Raw genomic sequence first — 21962 nt, 5'->3', positions numbered from 1 at the left:
CTTTATCACTCTCTTTATCAGGCACTTTACCCTTTCCCTTTCTCTCTTTAGTATTTTATAAATTTTTTCCTCAATCAAAAGATCAAAGAGAGGAAAAATAAATAAAATAAATAATAATATAATATGTGTACCGTGGAACGACGTCCTTCCGTTGGGGTTTTCTGTTAATAGAAACCAATTGACAAATTAAAATCAGTCTGTCCACAGAGCGACGTGAGAGATAGTAAGGGAGAGTGAAAGATATATATATATCATATATAAAAAGATAGAAGCAATTGATAGTATTGTCCATACACATCTATCACAATTTTCTCCTACCCCTTCTCCATTTAGATGTCATTCCTACTGTCAGACAATTGCAATTCAACCCAATGAATTATTCAATTCGCATTACTATTACTCTTCCTTCGTATCTTATTCTTTTATCTTCTATCTTTTATCTTCATCTTTTATTTTCTTATTTGCCTGTTTTATTTATATATATAGATATATATAAATTGGTTTTTTTTTCTTTTTTTCATTTAATAATAATGATAATAATAATGAGAGGAAGTGCAATAACCCTAGTATGTTTCTTTTTTCTTTTTTTTTTTTTAGTAATAATTTTAAAAATAATAAAAATATCTTATGGACTGATTGCAAGAACCGATCTAACGGATTACCAGGAGCGATCTCAGCTGAGATCGCGCGACGTCATTGAGTATTTCGAAGTTTTTGGTGACGACGATGACGACAGAAGAACCGACGAAGAAGAGTAATAACGTTGGTGCTGTTGCTGTGGCTGGGGCTGGGACTGGGGCTGAGATTGAGACTGTTGCTGTGATTGCTGATGATGATGGTTATGATTGTGATTATGATGATGATGGTTGCGATGATTACGGTGATGTCTTCGTGATCGTTTACACTGTACGGTGCAGCAATCGTCTGCTTCCGGAATAGGTTCCCCTCGCTTGAGCTGGTTAACGATCGAATTGCATAGGGAGCGTGGACACCGTTTCCTATCGCACTTTACTTCACCATTCTGACAAATAATAAGTTATAAAGGAAGACATTAAATTTAAGTTCTTTATCGCATCATCAATGTTGTATAATAATAGTAATGATAAATTATTTTTCTTACTTTGCAACGGCATTTAACGCATTTTATTTCTCCGTGCGAGTGAATCTTGGGATGCCAATCTCTCCCATTTTCGTAGGGTCCGCCTACGGGATATCTGCATCCACCGTCAGCCAGAATGTCCTCTGGGGTACGTTTAGGCACATAAAGTGACTGGACAATGGCCTGATCATGTGGCAATGAAGGATCACTGGTTAGCGGTCCTTGAGTACCGGAAATGGGAATCACACTCACTACTGGACACTGCTTGCAGCAAGCTTTTTTGTCCGGTCTTATTGCTGTTTTTTCATCGCAATCCAATGCTGGACATTGGACTCGTGGGCATCTTACTATTAAATTTATTGGCTAATAAAAAAAAATGAAATAATGTTTTAATTACTCTTGAATTGAATTGTAATTAAAATAATAATTACTTACGTCACAAGTACAAATGGCACAAGTATCGAAACCCGAAGGTGGTAAATAAGGATGCCAAGCAGCGCCAGCAACGTGAAATTGTCCTGCTAAAGTACAACCACGCAAAGATAAATCACCGGTACTTTTTTTCAACGACATTGTTGATGTCATTGGATTTAATGTTGTGCTCGTCGTGTTGTCAATTGGTACTGAAATTTAAAAAAAAAAAAATATAGTTATAAAAAAAAAACAAAAACAATTGTTACAAATAAAAATTAAAAAAATATTTACATTGACATATTGAGCAGCAGTGACCGGCAGGCGGTTTTATTCTCAGACTAACGGGACAACTTAGTGGTGGACAGGGTACAGGATCACACTTGGCCGTGCCACGATGACAATGACACATAGAGCATGGGTCAGAGTGTGCTGTCCATTGTGTACCTTCCTCGTAGAATTTTGTCTCGTGAAAGCAAGACGTGCTCTCGAGTTCGGAGCTCGGTGAGTGAGGATTATAAACCAAGACTGAAGCGACATCGTTGTCTGCATAGTGGGGAAGACAACTGAGAGGTGCGCGAGCTTTAAACTGTGTTCTTACTAATTTTGTGCTGACATTTTTGTCAACTTCCACAACCTCAAGGAACCCGATACCCGAGTCGATTCGGAAGAGTTCAATGAGTGATAAACCAGTAACGGAGCCTTCTAAAATATTTCCATCAAATTCTTCGAGTAGTCTTCGTGAAACAGGAGCACCTTCAACGAGCAACGGGACTGTTTCTAAATACAACCGACGGCCTTTAATGTCTTCTTCATCATCTGAATGTTCTTTGACATCATCATCTGGCAATCCAGTGAGTTCTAGCTCGTAGTGAAGCGAACAATCGGTGTCAATAGCAAGCCAAACTAAACCAACAACTGAACCACTGGATGAACAAGTCAACAGAGCCGGTGAACAAGTGTCTTTAGCATCAGCAACATGTCTTTGAGACAGTCTACCTTTCAATACTGAACCAGCAGGTGAGGCTGCGACTACCGAAAGCTCTCCTTTAAATAAAGTCTCCAACAATCTAGGCCCTGGTCGATCTAAAGATCCATTAGCTGTTGATCCACCAATAAGAGTGGGAGTTAAATCTTCTAACTCAGTTTTACGTTTACCTCCGTCATCAACGAGTGTCACCAGCGGACTTTCGTCTTCAAGACCAGCGAGTTTTACGCCGTATCTCAGCATACCAAACCTATCCAAGTAAGCCCATGCTAATCCAGATGCATGTCGCGTAAAATCAGAGGGTAAAAGTGCTTGATAAATGTCACAAGTAGCTCGTGTACCGATACTACCAGTCAGTTTGAGTGCTTGAGGATCTTTTTTTGACGCAACAGTTATTGACAATTTACCTCGCGATAATAAACGCAAATCAGTAGCAGACAGTGCACTGCGCACTTCACCAAAATTAACATCAGCAGAGGGTTTGTCAACAATAATGTCTTCTTGCAATAGAACATAATCTTTTTCTTGATGGTCAATTGTGACGACAAGCGGAACGTCGAGGATGTCATTAGGCAAAAAGAGACCATTGAATACCAGAGATACGTGTATCGAGGGGGCAGAGGCTGAAGAAACAGAAATAATCGCCGTACCAGCAGAGCCGTACATCAGAGTTTTATCAACTCCCATTGCTGGTTCAAGTAATGAGGAAAATTGTTCAGTGGACAGGGCTTTGTAACGCGTTAGTTGACCTACGAGAAGTGCTTTTGAGGTAGTTGCAGTTGTCGGTGTTTCCCAAATGAGTGACACGTACAGCTGCTCTTCTCGCATGAGTTTGCGGTAGTCACGCGGTACTCTACGCCACACACCACACAATTTACCCGTTGCATTTTGGTACACTCCGCCCACTGGGTCTATTGTCTGCTCTTCTAAGATACTGCCCGTGTCGTCGATGAACTGAATACTTCTTGGGCGCGGTGTTGATGCACTCAAGTAAAATGAATAATAGAGATTCTTGCGGTGAAATGTAAAACGTCCCGTTGCAATGTACTCTGACGCAGCTAAATAATTTGTTGATTCATTTACACTGTCAACTATTTGCCTTGACGTTTTTCCGCTTATTAAAGTTCCAAAGTCTTTAAAAATATTTTTAATATAATTAATCTACTACAATGTGGATTAAATATAATAATAATAATAATAATAATGATAAATATAAAGCTTACATTTGAAATTTCGTTCTTCTTCTTCAATGTTTTGCTGGATCGGCAAGTCCTGCGCTAGTTCCACGCCTATTAAATTAAAAAATTAATTTATAAGTCAATTTACCTCGATAACATTATGCTGATAAACAGTATTTATAAATATATGTAATAAATAAATTAATTAATAATTCTAATGAAACTTTTAATTAATAGATATTGAAGTGAGTGTATAAAATATTTGTATGCAGATCACGATGAGGTCAAGTCACCGGACCGAGAAGCGAAGGATCGGAATTCACTTTGGAATTATGCCAAAGTCTTATCGATCATCGTATATATAATACACGCCGGTATATACCGAGGCGAGAAACAAGATTTACCGATGCGGAGAAAAAATACCATACGTGATCATGTATTATAATTATAATTATAATTATAATAACAATAATAATTTAATTATTGTATATTTATATATAATGCCGTCGCGGTTGTTTGGATTTTTTATTTAAATGCAACACGACCATCGATCACGAATTAACTCAAGAAAAAAATAATCTCTGTCATCATAAATGACAACCAATACAAAATGAAGACTAATTAGTGTAATTAATAATTATGAGAATAATAATAATAATAATAAAATAATGTTTGCAGAGATGGAGTAGAGATAGTAAGCGATGTGAAGAAACCTGGAGCTGTAAGAAAAGAGGGGGAAATTTAACGTCTTTTAGTATTTTTAAAAACTGACGGAGAGTTGAAGGTCCAGCATCATCAGCATCAGTCTGTGGCTCATTGGCAGTCTGTGTCCCCCTTGACTGTTTTCACAGCCACTGCCATGCGTTAATCGCGTCGTTCCCTCGATCATTATGCATGCTAATATTTACATTTAGATTGCGCACGGTTTAATCGAAGTGACGCCATGCGGTAATATAACCGGCGCCATGGCGCTAAACCCTGGCGCCCAGTTTCTCTTCTTCTCTGGTGTGTTCTCGGTATATATATCTCTTACAAGTTACAAGTTACAACAACATGTCTCTCTTCATCGGCTTCATGTATGTACGTATCCTCTTTTTATTTCCTAATACCTTGGGTTATTTATTTTTCTACACGTCGTCACTGCTCAGCTTATATGTATATATACAATTTATCTATGTATGTTTATGATTTTCTAATATGTACCCACAGTAGTGGCTCCTAAAAGACGACATAATAAATTAACGATTATTTATCTTACAAGTAGCCCGTACAAATGACGAACAAGTTTGTTCGCGGATAAAGCCACTGAGTGTGTGACGATGTTGAGGAAAGACGTATACATATGTATGGATGTATATATATTTGAGAAATTCCGGGCAGACGTACGGACGACTAGTAACGGTGGAGGAGAACGTGCGTGAGCTCACGAGAGAAACAAGATCGATTGATTTATTGGCGCGAACCCAACAAGGCTGACGATCGCACAACAGACGAGGACAGCTAGTCTATCTCATTCTTAAATATATATAGATATAGATATATGGATGGACGTGTAAAGATAAAAGTTTAAAAGAGACGGCCTAAACGTTTTAAAACTAGAAAAACAAATTTTTATTTTGTAAATCAATTTTTTATCGTTAATCGTGTTTTTTTTTTTAAATCTTTCGTTGATATTTAAAAATTTTACGTCAATATTTATCTGGGATTAGTATTTTAATTATAATATTTAATAAATTAACGGTAAAGAAGTTAATATGTTTATGATAAAAATAAAATTGATACGGTTTTAAAATTTACCTTTTGACCTCAAAGGTCGCGGTTATTTACGTTTAATTACCATTAATCACAAGTTTCGCGTTAAATGGAGCAGTTAACGAGCCATAAACTAAAAATGTAATTATTATAATTACTGCAACGACAAACATAATGCCAGAGAAATTATTTTACAGCGGATATTTATTAAAGATGAAGTAAAAAAAAAAATTAATAATTATTATTCATCACGTCTCTGGGTCTTAAATTATTTATTATTTATATATCAAGGGTTTTTATAAGTATAATATATATATATAAATTTTTTTTTTAACAAACAGTAGTCTAGTGAGATTGGAGCGTGAGATCGTGTGCTATGCCAGGGATTTCCCGATTCGGCAAATAAACCAAGTAGGAAAACAGGTTTTCCACGCGTACTCGAAAACCATTTCTGCATACTTGCTCCATACCAGGTTTATATTGACCGTAAGTGGTGGTGTACAGATATATCTTATTGTACTAACTAAACATATATATAAATTATACATGTATTTATTTTTAGACGGACATTAAACTTTTTCTAAACGCTTGGAGATTTGCGGAACACTTATATATAAATACATTTGTTTAAAGATGACGGCGAATAATAGTTATTGCTGTGTATAAACAACAAACTATTGTATTAACACACAGGGTTAATAAATAGTTGACAGTTGTCATTACTCGATAAAATATAAAAGTTACATCACCCATTAAAATCTAGCGTCATTACCTTTTATCAAAACGTACGTACTTTAATTTATTTAAGATTTTTTTAAAATTATGCCGGCTATCGAGAACATTTATCACGGATTAAAATAAAAAATAATATCACATATATAAGTATATAATATATATGTATACAAAAATGACTAGGTATATTAATGAATGAAGGAATAGTTAATAATAAATATTGCTAATGTGTCTGACACGCGTGAGAATATATAAATGTTAAATAAAAAAATATATAAAATTGAATAAATTATATATATGTATACAGATAGTCCGTCAAGTTGAGGAATAAATGAGGCGTCAATGCATATAAAATACAATGTGATATGATATGAACAAGAGGAAGAAGAAGAACGAGAAGAAGAATCACGTATAGATTGATCGTAAAACATGCCTTGTCACGGGAGAATGCCAACGAGAGCGATCATCGATAAATGATTTATACCATCATCATTTCGCAATGACGATTGCATGAGAAAGGATAAATATATACATATATATGTGATGCGGCCATTCTCCATATCCATTTCTCACATATAAATCTGCATATATACAGAATAATAACAATAATAATAATAACATTTATCTAATAAAATTTAAATGTATACTTACTGTATTCACCGGGGCAGGATTTACAACATTTTCCAGGTAACAGAATCGGCTCCTCGCACGTCAATTTTGGGCATTCATTTTTAATATTACGACACTGTACTCTCGCAACAATACGGCGTTTTTTCTGTACCTATAAAAACATAAATATATATTATTATTTAAATTAATGTATATATTTTTTGTTTTAGCGGAAATGAGATGTCGTTTTTTTTTTCTCTTTTGAAAGATCTAGTATATTATAGCTTGCATCACGCGGAGGCTCGTCGTCGTCATGTGTGATTTAAAACTAAATACGTTCGACCTCATGTACGTCATCGATATTTATAAGTTGACAGAAAGACACAAGACCGCGGGCGGACCGTACAGTAAGTAATGTAATGTAAGATAAATGTATATACATATATAAAGGTGTACATATATATACAAATTGCCTGGCACCTAATCGTCTATTCTTACGGCGTATAAACTACCAGCGAGTTAAATAATAAAAAAATATAAGGAAAAAATAGTGAGATAAATCATCAACTAAAAAATTATAATAAATTCAACAAATACATTCACACAAATATTCCTAGAACGAACAAAATAAATAAATAATTCAACGGGTTAACAATAAAAAATTATTTAACAAAACATAAACAAGGAAGAATAATTATTATGAATTACTAATTAAATATTTATTAATTAGTAAGAAAAAAAGTTTTTAAAAATAATTCTTACGGGTATACACTCGCATTTGATGCAGTACATTACTCCAAAAGGTGGTCCCAGATCTGCGTACCATGTTGACCCTAATTCCCGTAGCTGCTTTCCAAATGTACACTCTGGAAGCACAAAAAGTAGTGAAAATTATTAGATTTAAATTTATTTGTTATAAAATAAAAACCGCGTTTCAATTTATACGTCTCAATGTGACACTATGTCGGGAATGAGAAACTTGCACCGCATATGGAATGACGAACGAGGCCAGTTCGATACAAATAATGGCGTGAGCCGATTATATATATATATATATCTAATGTATCTATATGAATGTACATTGCAATCTATCTTTCTCGACTTGGCACCGAGTTACGGAAAATGACAGGCTAGCCACTTGCATTAGAAGATACGTGATTCCATGCCCAGCTAATTAATCGTCGGTTATTATTTTTCCTCAAGTTAATACTCTCTGCATATTCATATCACGTATCCATTTACACACTTGCAATAATATATATTTTAATAAATCCCACTAAACATTTAACACATTGAATAAATAAATAAATAAGTATATATATTTATATTAAATAAAGCCATGTAAATATATACGCTATATGTTTTGAATCGTCACGCACCATCGCGGTCACGCCCACTAGTTACGTCACGTTATTTTTAAGTTAGCAATATTATTTTTTTAACGATAGATTTTTAATTATCTGCGGACATGAGTGGTTTAATGAAATAGATACCCTCCTCTCTTGTTCTCTTGACATATCACGGCTTTACCTCTTGATCGGATTAAGTAAATATTTACCAAGCTGTCTACAACTTTAACTCCATACCAGCCTACTATTATATACAATTAATGCTCTAATGTGTTAAAACCTCGGTCTGCACTTTACACTCGACACTTAACAGCACATACCATTAGAGTGTGCATCAATTAACAATTAAACCCATGAGCTTGACAGCTCTGTAAAAAATATACTCTTTTATACCTTTTTTTCACTAAACTCTACTCGAGTGTTTTAGCATTAGGAATTTATTTAAATTTCGTGGCATGTGTTGTCGATATGTCAAGTGAGAGAGAGACAGAGAGAAAGTGCAAGTGCATTTACACCCATCGGTACCAACAGTACCACCCATTAAGAGTATTCCCATATACTCTTAAGCTCTTTTATTATGTATTTTATTTTTGAGTTGAATTTAGTGGACATTTAATGTATATATGTATATATATATATATATATATATATATAAATGATGATCGAGGCCTACTATATATATAAGCTTAGATTTGACTCTCGCGTGGTTAAGATGAGACCGCGATGAGATGAGAGCAACGACCTCATACTCTCAGCTACTATTGCTACTGGTACTGCTAATGCTATTGCTGCTACTGCTACTGCTACTGCTATTGCTACTGCTTCTGGTACTGGTACTGCTGTTACTCTAATACAACAACTGCAGCCGGCACGTCTTTAAACCGGCACGATGATGTGACGACGTGTAGTCTGTTTAAATCCCAATTTAATGTACACACTACTCTACATATTATATTATTATTTTTATTAATATAAATAATGTTTTATTGCATTTATATATAATTAGCAAATACACATGTTAATGTCATTTGGTACTGCATGTTTTCAATATTAAGTTAAACTTTATCTGGAGTACTCTGCCAAGAGTATTTTGTCTCAATACGAGTACTGCGAATTCCATTAATACGACTCTAAAAAAAATAAATACTCTGCACTGGGAAATAAATATAACGAAATATATTTATTTTGAAAAGTATGTCAAAATAATAATAATAATAATGATGATTGTTTAAAGGAAAAGAGATCACCGGCTATTATCATCATCATCATCATGATCATCAGGAGAAACATGTTGTTGGAGATTAACAAGCTGGTGCATATATCCCTGATGCTGTTGGTACTGCTGGTGGTACTCTGATGAGAAAAGTCAGTTGGCTAAAAATAATCCTGGCCGATGTGTGTTTCGCGATGGGATCAGCGCCACGACGTCTCGCTACGCGCTTCCCTCATCAACGTTCCTCTCAGTAAGTCTTTTCGTCTCAGTCTCTTGTAGATATATATATTTATAATACGTATGTTTGTTGTTGATTGTATTTCAGGCAATCTATATATACATATAAAAAAAAAAAAAAAAAAGAAAAAAAAATCAAGAAGAATAAGGTGTAGTTGCCAATAAGTGAATTTGTCTCGTATCTGTAACCAGGTGTCGTAGTAGTCTTCGTCTGTCCCAACCCTGGCGATCATCAGCTTCTAGCCAGACAGAGCGGAATCACGTTCAGTTGTGTCTCGTGACGCAAAGACTGCCCAGCATTTACTACCCAGCAGGTATACAGAATACATCACGCGTCGTAAAACTTTTACGCAACAGTTTTATTGCTCTTGTCTTACAATAATCGTTTACTAATTTATTTCCTGCAGTCCCGTCATCATCCCGTGCCCACCTTTCGTGTCGGCAGCTTTCCAAATTGACAAACTATCATCATTACTACTAATTACGTCATTTAAAACAATTACCACGGGTATGTCAATAATAAATATCTGTATCTGCCGAAGCTCAAAAGCCCTCATCGCTAATGATTTAATCATTTTTTTTGCATACGTGAAAAAGAGAGGAAGAAAGATAGAGAGAGGGCAGGGAGCTGAGATACGAGAGAGCCGTTGATTTAATTTGTACTCTTGTTACTCGTCTTTTGGAACAGCGAAACCGCGATCGCGTGGCAATGCTCGCTATATCTTTAGATTCTATCTAACTTTAGTCGTGTCTCGGGCCCCACAAAGCTATATCTGTCTTTTTCTTTTTCTTTAGTTCTCTGACTCTGACTACCACACGGTCTTTCTCTTGGGCTTTGGTATACGTGATGAGAGTCTTGTGTGTAGTATCTTGTAGTAGAGTGTGCGACTTGTCACTTGTATACCCGCGATGACGCAATACGTCGTCGTAACCTTCACGTTATAATATTTAACCTGCCCCCTTCGCATACCTAGTCTTTTAAAAATCTTCTTTTATTATTATTTTCTATTCGTTTTTCGTTAACATTTATTTTATTATTTTTTTTTTATACATATATATTTTTATTTAACCTTTTTTTAACTGGCAATTTATATATTCTTAGTGTTCTTATAGGGGCACCGGGGCGAAATTGGATACCTTTAAATTTCACTAACATAAAAACGTTTCAAATATTTTTATTGTATTTTATTTTATTTTGTTTAATTTTTGTTTCATCCAAACGCTCTCAAGTTTGCAGTTAAACTTCGGAGTTAATTTTTTTGATTAAAAATATTCCCAAAGCCACTTTATTTATTTTTTATTGTCTTCTAAAAATAATTATTATAACAGCGACAAACAATTTTTTATACTCAATAAAAAAAAAGTCGATAATTATATATATTTAATTTTATTTTTATTAAAAAGTACTCATGAATCGTGTCTCACGATTTTTTTTTTATTTGAATGATCAAAAGGGAGTGTCGTCATTCTCACGCCCACATTTGTCTGCAGAGTCCTGGATCACACTCAGAGACTCTCGAGGAGAAACCAACAGACAAGTCACAAGTACTCACAAGTAGACTCCATAACTTTAAAAATAATAATAATAATAAGAGAATCGAGAGACTATCGATTGATTGTCTATTTATTTTTACAGTCACCATAACTACAGATCTATAGATCATCCTTACAAGCTTCACATCAGCATCATCACCAGCATCAGGAACATACACACAAGTACATATCCGGTAGATCTTACCAACGGCTAGACGCGTGTTCCTGATTTGCGTAGGCTGATCTGTGCTATCGAGATTTTCACAAGATTCATTCATTCAATTCATTTTACCAGTTACTGATTCACGATTCACACACACTCACTCACACACTTGGAGTACCACTTACTCACACACTTGGACATTAAAGAAATCGAGACGCAAAAGAAAATGACAAATAACATATAAAACAAGTATGACGAGAATTAATGAATAATTCAAATGAATTGTTTAATTATCAAGTTCCAAGTTTAATTTACTTTTTTACACGGGGATATTATGCCTTAAGGGTACATATCATACGCAGATGTAAAAGGTCTCTTGTAATAGACATAAAAGACGACAATGTTATGCCAGTAATATCATAAAGAGTAAGGACACTACCAGGAAGGATTTATCATACACGTATATATATATACATATATATATATATATATATATATATAATAATGAAACGAGGAAGACAACGTGTGCCATAGGAGGCCTCCCCGTGGATTTAGCCGTGGCCGCGAGAGCACCAAGACCAAGTACCAAGACCACCGATATCACAAGCTGAGTTAACTTGAGTTATATACTACATATATATATCATATGTTAGTATGTAGAGTGTAGTGCAAGTCGCTGATGAGGAGTGGAGAGCAATGCTGCCGGCAGTTATATATAAATGGCCCTGAGCCGACAAAAATGACCCTATATAAAAATGTGGATCAAGGGGCCATTCACCAACACCAACACCATTATCACCACCAACATCCTCGCCACCAACACGATTTCCCACTACTCTATTCGTCATTATATTTCGATCGATCGATACACATCTCCATAAGTTATTGATCATTCAAGCCTTTTTTATTTATTTATTTTTTTTATTTTTTTTACAGAAAGAGAAGACATTGTGTAAATTGTATATGTATGTATATATGGAAGTAACAAGTCGAAAGAATAATCATTTGAAACATGACCATCAACGGGACTCATCCTTATATAGAGAGGTCTGGATTGTGTCCACATTGGTAGTCGTCTTGGGACACTTGGAGACTCGGACATACATTATTATATTTTATACGTACATATATATACATAGATTTTAAAATTGTTTTTTTTTTTTTTTTTTTAGATATAATATTTCTATATATAAATAGATGTGTATCAGAGCAATGTGATGCTTTTAATTTAAAGAAACATCTGCAATTTGTCGAGTTATAAGAATCGTGTGTTGTTTAATTACCGACGCAAACGATTACCATCTTGTTGTAAAGTTAATAAATCCCTGGTGCATAGCAAAGTCGCGTGCGTGCCGCTAAAAAATTTAATACTGTCCGAGTACTGCGTGCGTGGATTCTTTTATCATAATAATCGGGCATAAAAATTTAAAACAAAGAAATAAAGAAAGAGAAAATAAAAAAATGAAAATATATTAACCCGAGAAGAATGAGACCAACGAGAGAATTCAATAAAGTAGTTTTAATACATATAAATATAGCATAAGAATTTGCGAGTAAAGGGAAAGGATTGTTCTTGGTGATATATAAAATATGCCGAAAGAGAAATAAAACCAGCAGGAGCAGCCGAGAGTTAGGTCTTGGTATGCTTGGAATTTGCGGGCGCTCGAGTTAGGAAGTGCGAAGGTCCGATTGTCGTACAATCGGCGTTGGGATCACAACGATCACGCGACGACGAATACGTTGCCGTTGCCGTTGCCGTTGCCGCCACCGCTGCTGTTATGTTACTTTACAACTGTAGAAGTAGTTTTAGTCTGTCGTAGCATCAGCACATCGTCGTTCAGTGGGTACATAAAAGTGCCGGTTGAACGATCTTGATTCGTATCCTTGGGTGGAATTTTTCTCAGCCTTTCCTTTTCTGGCAAGTGTAACCCGATTGTCAGGTTGGATAAAATCTGATGGACACAATGTCTTCGCCGACGCCTACCTCTTCTACCCTCGTCTTTTCCCTTATCCTGGGCTCGAGGATTATAGAATATATGTATCCTCATTTCTCCCTGCTCCTCGTTTCTCGCGATAGCTGGTGTGTCGTCAGCATATAGAATACAGCATACAGCCTAGCTCTACGATCTTGTCTCAACAGAGCAGAGTCTGAGTACGACCAAACCCATACCGACGATGCATTATTCATTCTCACGAGAATTTCCATCCACTATCAACTCTTTTGCCTTCCATTCCATTCCCCATTCTACAACTCAACAGCACACAAATAGTTTATCTTATTCTATATACAAACAAATTTCCCTTATAGACTTTTAAATAAATATATTTAAGTTTGGTGTAAGTAACATACATGCACTGCAGTAGCAGAAAAAGTATCAGCTAGTAGCTACTGCTGAGAACCAGAGAAAGAGAGATCTATACTTTCGACATAAATAAGAGTTTATAATGTTTAGAATTGATGGGAGTTGATATCAGCAACTATCACCACCTCAGATCCACGATAGATAATATCGTTCATTGTCGACTAGTAAACGATAACCTATTCGGCCTGGTTGCTGCTGTCTGTTGGCTGCCTGGTAACCTAGTAGCTAGTCTTATAGCCTGACAGTGTGTGTCCGGGTTCGTTGTAACTCGGTTACATTACATTAGGTTTTTCTTACAACCAACCGTACTTATATATGTATGTATGTATGAATGTATTTGTAATATATCCACACTTACTACTCATTTACATTAAAAGTGTATTCACAGTAGAGAGCCGGCATCACCGGCAGTAACAACAGCAACAGGGGCGACAACAGCTCCCATTCTGGCTCGGGTATTATCAGTGCCGCATACTCGCATATTCCTTGCCGCCACCGCCTTGCCCAGCTCACACCGGCATACATGCATTAATATATAGATAAATAAGTACTCACTTTAATGCAAGTACAATACAAAAGAGCGACAATTCAGGCTCACATTAGTATAGATGCCGTTGTGTCAATGATAATAAATGTATTATTATAATAATAATAATGGAAATATACAATATTGGGTCTAAGGTGGAGCAGTCCAGCCGTCAGATACTCTGCATACAATGTCCGGCGGAGTATTCGCATATGGACCACCGCCCTAGTCTCCAGTCCCCAGTTTTAAACTCTTACTCAGACTATACGACTCTTTACTCGTTGGTGATGCTAAGAAATAACCAGACGATTGGATATGTATGCCGCCGCCACCTCCACCTCCTCCTTTTTCTTCTCTTATTCTTATGTATACTTGTATACATATGGTACTGAATAGGTACTCTGGTGCTCACTCTGCTGGTATACTGGATCCTCTTAATCTCGTTCCGGCCTACGTGACTCTTTATTCATGATTCTTCTAACGCCTACCCTTGAAGCTTTATAAGTTTAAAGAAGTGAAGGCGAAGGCGAAGGCGAAGAAGACCATCACGAAGAAGAGACGACGGCAAGAGGAAGACCAAGAGGAAGAAGAGTTGGATGACATGATGTGGATGATGTGTGTACTTGTCTTGTATGTCTTTGCCATTATGTACTCATGAGCCTCACCTTATCCAATTCGAAAAGTTTTAAGACTCTAGACACCACTCAGCATTGCTATCTCATATGTATTTATTTATATTATATATATTTATTTTTATTTATAGATACATAGTCAGCTCACGAAGGAAATAAATGTCATGGTGGTGGCGATATAATGCGTCTTGGTTGCATATTTCTTCGGCGGCACCGACCCAACCCTAACTAAACTTTCATACGTAATGAGAGCGCAAAATACTCAAGTCTAGTACTAAAATAATACATATACATATGGATATGCATATATTATATTTGTTATTAGACATTTTTGTGGGCTATTAAGCTACGAGTGAGCGAGCGAACGAATCAACGAGTGATGATTATTATCAGGATCTTGGTATTAAATAAATGTGCTGGTAAGCGTACGTAGTTTTATGATGACCATCTCACGCTAACAAAATATACGATAAATAAATTTACGCAACAGGCGCCATAGCTGCAGCATTAGCACCAGCAGCATTAGCACTAGTACTAGAACCAGCACCAGCACCAGCACCAGAAACTAGTAACGAGTAAGAAGTAAGCAAAAGTTGAGATACATATAGTACATACCGCAGAGAGCAAGAGAGCGACAAAGAAAGAGAAGGGTACGTGAGTAGTTTCTCGGCGTCGACGGCAATCGTTTTGTGTCTGCTGCCCGTCTATTTGCGGCAACACCTAGAAGCGATGCTCACTTCTGAGGCTTACGCGAGTCTTTCACACATCTGCTAACTGTATAGAGCAACATATTGGTGGATCTTTAGGTGGTATATAGGTACCAAAAATTCCGAGAGAAAGGTGCTGGTGAAAATTAAATTTCATCTCATGACCTCAACATTTTACTTTAAATATCCCCATAATATTTTTCCTATTTATTTGAGCTTTTCCTTTTTTTAATTATTTCGAGTACAAAAGATGCTTTGTACGAACAATATGAACCGTAGTTCATTTAATATTATGTATATATAGTTATGGGAAGAGCAGCAAGCAGCTCTCATCTCCTTCTGCTTCTACTTTTCTGCGGCCAATTAACCGCCAATCTTCTCAACAAAATCTTTTTCACAACTTTCTGTACACTTATTTAATAAAAAGCTTTTTATTATTTTAAATAAAGTAAAACTTTGACACATGCTCGCATTTATAGTCAATAAAAATGATTATTATTATTATTATTATTATTATTATTATTATTATTATTATTGTTTTTATCAGAATTAATATCGCGATCAATTTCAAATCATCTTGAGATAAAGATCTGATAAATTTTCTCTGGGTTCAATAAATATTGTGTATTTAATAAAAGTTATTAGTTTTTAAAAAGACCCGTACAGTTATAATAAAAATAAGTAAATAAATAAAATAACGTTTAAAATAAATATTTCGAAAAGGGGCAAGGAAAAATAGTGGGAATAAAAAAGTGTATATTAGTGTCGCGCGAAACGATATATTAATACGACTTTCGTATCAATAATAGGGACGGCTATAAATAAAATATATATAGGTATATAGATATATATTAAGTGTGAAGAGTAAAAAAAAAAAAAAAAAAAAAAAAAAAAAAATGATGAAATGGGCTAATTTAATATCTAAAGTGTCGGTGTGTTATCTCGATCAAGATTAAATAGTGGAAAAGACGCCGGTAGGTATGTACACATATGTATATATACATATATACATGTACACACACAAATATATATGTATGAGCATCAGTTAAAAAATATATATATGTACATATATACGAAAGACGAGGACGATAATAATAAATTAGCAAAATGAGTGCGTGGGAACAACTTACCGGCAGCACGGTGTGGTCTCTTGGTCCAGTCATCATCGATAAGTGGTGCGACTCTTTTTCCCTCGGTCCCAACAACTGACCCACCAGCAGCAATAAGTGCCAGCAAAATCCCCAACATACTGCCACTCGTCTGAACGTACATCGCGCTTAACTCCTGAATTATTTATTTTATTTATCCTCAATTCTCCTTTTATTTTATATTTTTATTTAATATATGTATATATATCTTTATTATTATTATTATTATTATTATTATTATTATTATTATTATATATTTTTTTCTTCTCGTTTTAAATCACTCGCGTTGCAATATAAAAAATCAACCGATAATAATAACAATAATTTATACGGATAAATAAATAAATAAAATAAATAAATTATTATAATAATAAAAATAAAAAAAAAATTGTAGTAATAAAGTCTGGATGAGTACGTCCACGATTTGTTCTCTCGAGTTTAGTTTTAATAAGAGTAAAATAATATAATAAACCAACAAAACACTTTATCTTTTGTCACGCGTGCAAAACAATCCGGTTGGCGCTCTTATTTTCACGATAAGAGTCCTAGAACCGCTGTAGTAAGACTTGTAGTAAGTAATGTAATAATAATTATAATTATAGCTTCTTCTTGTTGGTCTTTAGATTTTGATTTAGTGGCGTTTACTGTTGATAGTACAGCGGGAGTTGATGATGATGATAAACGGGAAGCGATTGATGATGCTGTGACAAGGCTCCACCAGCAGTAACTCATGCAGCATGATGATCCGGTACCCGTTGTTGGATCCAAATTGGAGATCATCGTCAGCTGGCAGAAACTTTATTTTATATCAAGTACTCTTATAATATATTTATGTTATCCTCAACACCTGTATATTGATTATTATCAACATTGCCGATTACTATCAATAAACTGGATTAATTAAATTAATTTTTTTTTTTTAGAAATCACTGATTATTTTTGGAGTAAATCAGTCGGTCAGTACTGCACAATAATAACAAGAATGATGATAATGATGGTGGTGGTAATGATAGTGATGATGATGATAAAAACACAAGATCACTGGTATAGAGATATATAGATTATCGTGGATTAGTTTCCAATAAGATCGAGGAGCAGGCAATTGGCCACCGTCCAAGTGGTAAAATATCGAGAAGAGCACGACTCGCGAGCTCGCGGATGAATGACTGACTTGGTGACTGAGTGACCGTATAGAAACAAGTCAGCCAGATCGTCGTAGTCGTCGTTGAGTTGCTCGGGTGGGAGGCTGAGTAGTCCGCTCTGCTCTTTACTTGTGTCTTGCTCTCTGTATATCTGGTGTGTGCACGTTCCTCACTACACTACTGGCTCTACTCTACTCTGCTCTACTCAAACTCCCAGAGCCGCTGCTGCTGGTGGTGGTGGTGAGTGTCGTCGTCTTCGTCGTCGTCGTGGTAATTGTCGTTGTAGTTTTGTGTATGTAATGCCATGCCTACTTTGCTATGTACTCGCAACTTCCAACTAAACTCTTCTTAATCCGTTGGTATTGATAGTAGTATGTAGAGTTTGCATATAGAGTTGAGTGTGCTGGCGAACTGGGCACACGCCGAGAGATACTCAAGACACGGCCCAAGCCCATATTCTTTAGCTTTTTTTTTTTTCACGCTTGCGCTGCACCTATCTCTCATACTCCGCATTGCAACGAAATGTAATGACAAAAAATGATAATAAATTAAAAAAATTAACTTTTTTTTTTCTTTTTTATCTCGAGTTGATAGGATTGAGATTATGGAGATAGTGGCTTTGATTTGGAGACAGGTCGTGTGGGAGTACTGATGCTGATGATGCTGAGACGCCGGTAACTCTCTGGGGAGTCAATCAGCTAAGGCGGAGTCCAGAGCCGCGGCCTACAGACACTACGTAGGTGTGAGACAAACTTCCTAGGTGTCGGGAGATACATACATCAAATTGTATTCATATATATATATTCTTTATTTCTTAAGGTATATTATTTTTTATTTTCGACATTCGCCTCTTTTAAAGTTTGCTTTTATTTAGTTATTTTTTAGGACTACATGATAAATCTCTGGCAGGAAATTCGCGGTCTCTTTCACTATACAAAGCCCAAGAAATGTGCCAGGGCAAGTGGTTGGTGGAGAAGACCTCACACCCGAGTGGTGTGTAGAAAAGACTTGCATTAATCTCCGGTCGTTGGTGAATGCGACGTTTCTACGAATTACCTGGTGGTACGATGCCGATGCCAATGCTGACCGAGGTTGCTGGCGTCGCGGGTTCTGGCCCAACACAAGAGGACAAGAATAAGAAGAAAGAGGAGGATGAGGAGGAGGAGGAGGAGGAGTGTGGTATAGTAGAAAAGACATTTGGATGGGTTAAGGTTTAGTAGTTATATAGATGCTCAGCGAAACCAAAAAAAGTATGTGCCAACGTATTTCTCTCCAGCGGTTTAGTCAACAAATCGGAAGAGAAAAACGACGTTGGACCTGCACGATCGTGAATAATACCAAAGACTCGTTTCTCGCCTATTCATGAGTCGCATTAAGGCAGCGAGGGACGAGTCAATATACAAAGGATAATCCCTTGATTGCGTGTGCGAGCACGAAATTCTTTTCTCACTTGGTTTTAAACCCAAGCAGAAACTTCTTCTTCTTCTTCTTTTGCTGCTGCTGCTTCTACTTCTACTTCTTTTTTATCGTCAACTTGTTCTTCTTATTCTTATTCATCTACTTCTTGTTATTTTATTATTTGGTATTCTTATTTTATGCTATTCATTTCTATTTCTATTTTTTTCTCTTCTTTTTTTTTCTTTGGTTGCTTTTTCTAGGAAGATTTCGCGCCGCCGCCGCCACCGATGTCCCGATTGATTTCACGCCGATCAAATTCAAATAACTGGCCAAAAAGAAATATTTTTTAAAAATATGTCGGTGAAGATGACGTGTCCGTATCCTGTATTATATATATATATATATATATATATATATACATATATAATATATACAGGTATAATGATATGTTTAATAAATAAAAGAAAAGTAAACTGCTGGGCATTAGAAAGTGTCAGGAGACGCGACAAATGATCGCGGGAGGCGCCAAACTGCCGATTGAAATAATAAAATACGAAAAATTGACACGACGCCCCCCCGCGCACATGAGTCGTATATGCGAGACGATAAACACCGACGGATCTGGGACATCTATTTGCGTGTTGCCACAAGTCAGAGAGAGATTGAGTTTAAAAAAAACGCATATAAAAAATATTAAAAAAAAAAAAAAAAAAAAATTAAATAACAAAAAAATGACAATAATAATAATAATAACGAATAGTGATGCGTGTCATTGGCTCTCGCGAGATGCAATTTTAATATCAACACTGATATCACTTGAATTGTGCGAAACAAACAACAATTTATTTGTCATCAAAATTTTTTTTATCATCCTCTAAATTATAATAGCAATTTTTTATTTATTTTTTATTGGAAAGAATTATTACGAGAAAATAAATTATTTTTATTTATTATTTTTTTCTTACGAGTGTGAAAAGGTGAAGACCCGAGAGTATTCTTATAAATATATATTGTACAATGACATGGAGAAGAAGAACAAGAACAAGAACAAGAAGATGCTCAAGAAGAAGAAGTGAGGTGGAGTATTAAACGCCCACCCGAGTGTAACAGTGTACTCGGATCGTTTTTTTCAGATCGTGTGGTATTGTAGTGTTATATATACACAGATAAATATGTATTTGTATATATGTATATATGAAAGAGAGTTAAAAGTTTAAGTTGTATATAACTAACAACAACTACTCGATATATTATAATCCTCGTGTGTTGTGTGTGTTGCGAACAACGATCGGGGCGATTTTATTGCCGCACAAGTCTGTGAGACGATGGGAATGTTGGCGCCATTTCTCGCATAACCCAGGGGCCGGCTGGCCTGCCGCGATTCCGACGACGACCGCAGATTGCCACAGATGAGATGAGAGCACTCTCTTGCTCTCTTGTACAGCAACACAAAAATCTCCTCAAACTCGTGCTCTCCTCAACTCCTCGATACAATATTCTTCTTCCTATATATTTATATATATATTTTATGAGTGCCCTGGTTGCCTGGTTGCCCTCCTAAGATGCCGTACAAGTATCCTCCGCGGATACGAACACGATCTGGGATTTTATTTGGGCAGACCGGTGTTGTGAGCACGTCAGATCGTTTAATGTCTCTGGGTATCATGTGAAAACTTGCGAAAGCAAACTTTCAGTCTCATTTATATAATTATTTTATGTTTTAAATACAGCTCAATACGTAAATCTGTTATTTAAATTGACGCGAGGAACTCACAAGTTGATTTAAAGCTTAATAAAAAGTTACGGACTTTGATTGTAAATATAATTATTTCATAAAACATTTAATAAAATGTTTTATTGATAATAGACAATTAAATGTTCTATAAAGAAATAAAATAAAAAAAGTGTTTATGAATTTATAAATATCACTGATTAAAAAGAGATATTTGCAATCAAAGCGTGTGCAAATATTAACTGTCTTACGCAAGACATCTTCAGGCGACACTAAATTACAATAATAATTATAAAGCTTTGAATAAACTCATGAGAAAAATAAATAAAATAGTAATAATAACAATAATTATAATTATAAATTAAAAATTATTATCGATTCCATTAAACGATACTGCCTCAGTAGTAGTAGTAGTTGCTGTCGATTACTTGCAAACTTGTCAATATATATATGTATATTTTCACTTAGCCGATAGCATGGAATTTCATAATAAAATATTTTATCTTACATATATATAGAGTACGTCATCAACGCACTTATCCTGTTCCCCTTTTAAATTTATCATTTTTCAATGACGACGTTGTGTGTACACGCTTCCTCTGTTTTCATTTCGGCTTTTTAATACACTACACTTAAACATATATATATTTATATATAATCTTTTACGTACATACCAGCGTACTTGCGTTAGTAAAAAAAAAAAAAAAAAAATTTTATTACATTCAACAACAGCGCAATGTTGATTTTCGCGTCAGATCTATCATCTACTTGCTCTAAATTATTGGCTCGTAAATTTTAAAAGGAACACACCATTAATTTAAATCATCTATTTTTGTAATTATTATTATTATCAATATTAATATTATTATTTTTTTTTTTATTTGTAAGTCAAGTTTTTTTAGTATACAATTGTTTAAACAAAGAGCCTTAGACATGACTCTGGTTGAGTAAAATTTATTATTTCAGCTAGGCAATGTAGTAAAGAGTCAACCAAGTACTTAAAATTTGTTACTTCTTTCTTACTTTTTTTTTTAGTTATAAATAACGCAC

At 35.3% G+C, this 21962-nt stretch overlaps 1 protein-coding gene across 2 annotated transcripts; it reads right to left on the bottom strand.

The window, feature by feature from the left end:
* Positions 1-578: 578 nt before the first annotated feature.
* Positions 579-16841, bottom strand: LOC103578035 (dorsal-ventral patterning protein Sog). Of its 2 annotated transcripts, none has more exons than XM_008558968.3 (8): positions 16623-16841; positions 7532-7635; positions 6812-6941; positions 3722-3787; positions 1805-3631; positions 1535-1722; positions 1121-1462; positions 579-1021 (listed from the first exon to the last, which is right to left on the bottom strand). In XM_008558968.3, exons 1-8 carry the CDS (start codon positions 16762-16764, stop codon positions 674-676), a joined length of 3147 nt encoding a protein of 1048 aa, XP_008557190.1. In that variant the 5' UTR covers positions 16765-16841; the 3' UTR covers positions 579-673. The 2 variants fall into 2 exon arrangements, with proteins under 2 accessions (XP_008557190.1, XP_008557191.1); XM_008558969.2 differs by lacking the exon at positions 16623-16841 and adding an exon at positions 7715-7802.
* Positions 16842-21962: the final 5121 nt, after the last annotated feature.

This window comes from Microplitis demolitor, chromosome 2 (genome assembly GCF_026212275.2).
Source record: "Microplitis demolitor isolate Queensland-Clemson2020A chromosome 2, iyMicDemo2.1a, whole genome shotgun sequence".
Classification (NCBI taxonomy): domain Eukaryota; kingdom Metazoa; phylum Arthropoda; class Insecta; order Hymenoptera; family Braconidae; genus Microplitis; species Microplitis demolitor.
The sequence above is the reverse complement of the archived record's forward strand: the minus strand, read 5'-3'. Positions and strand labels throughout refer to the sequence as shown.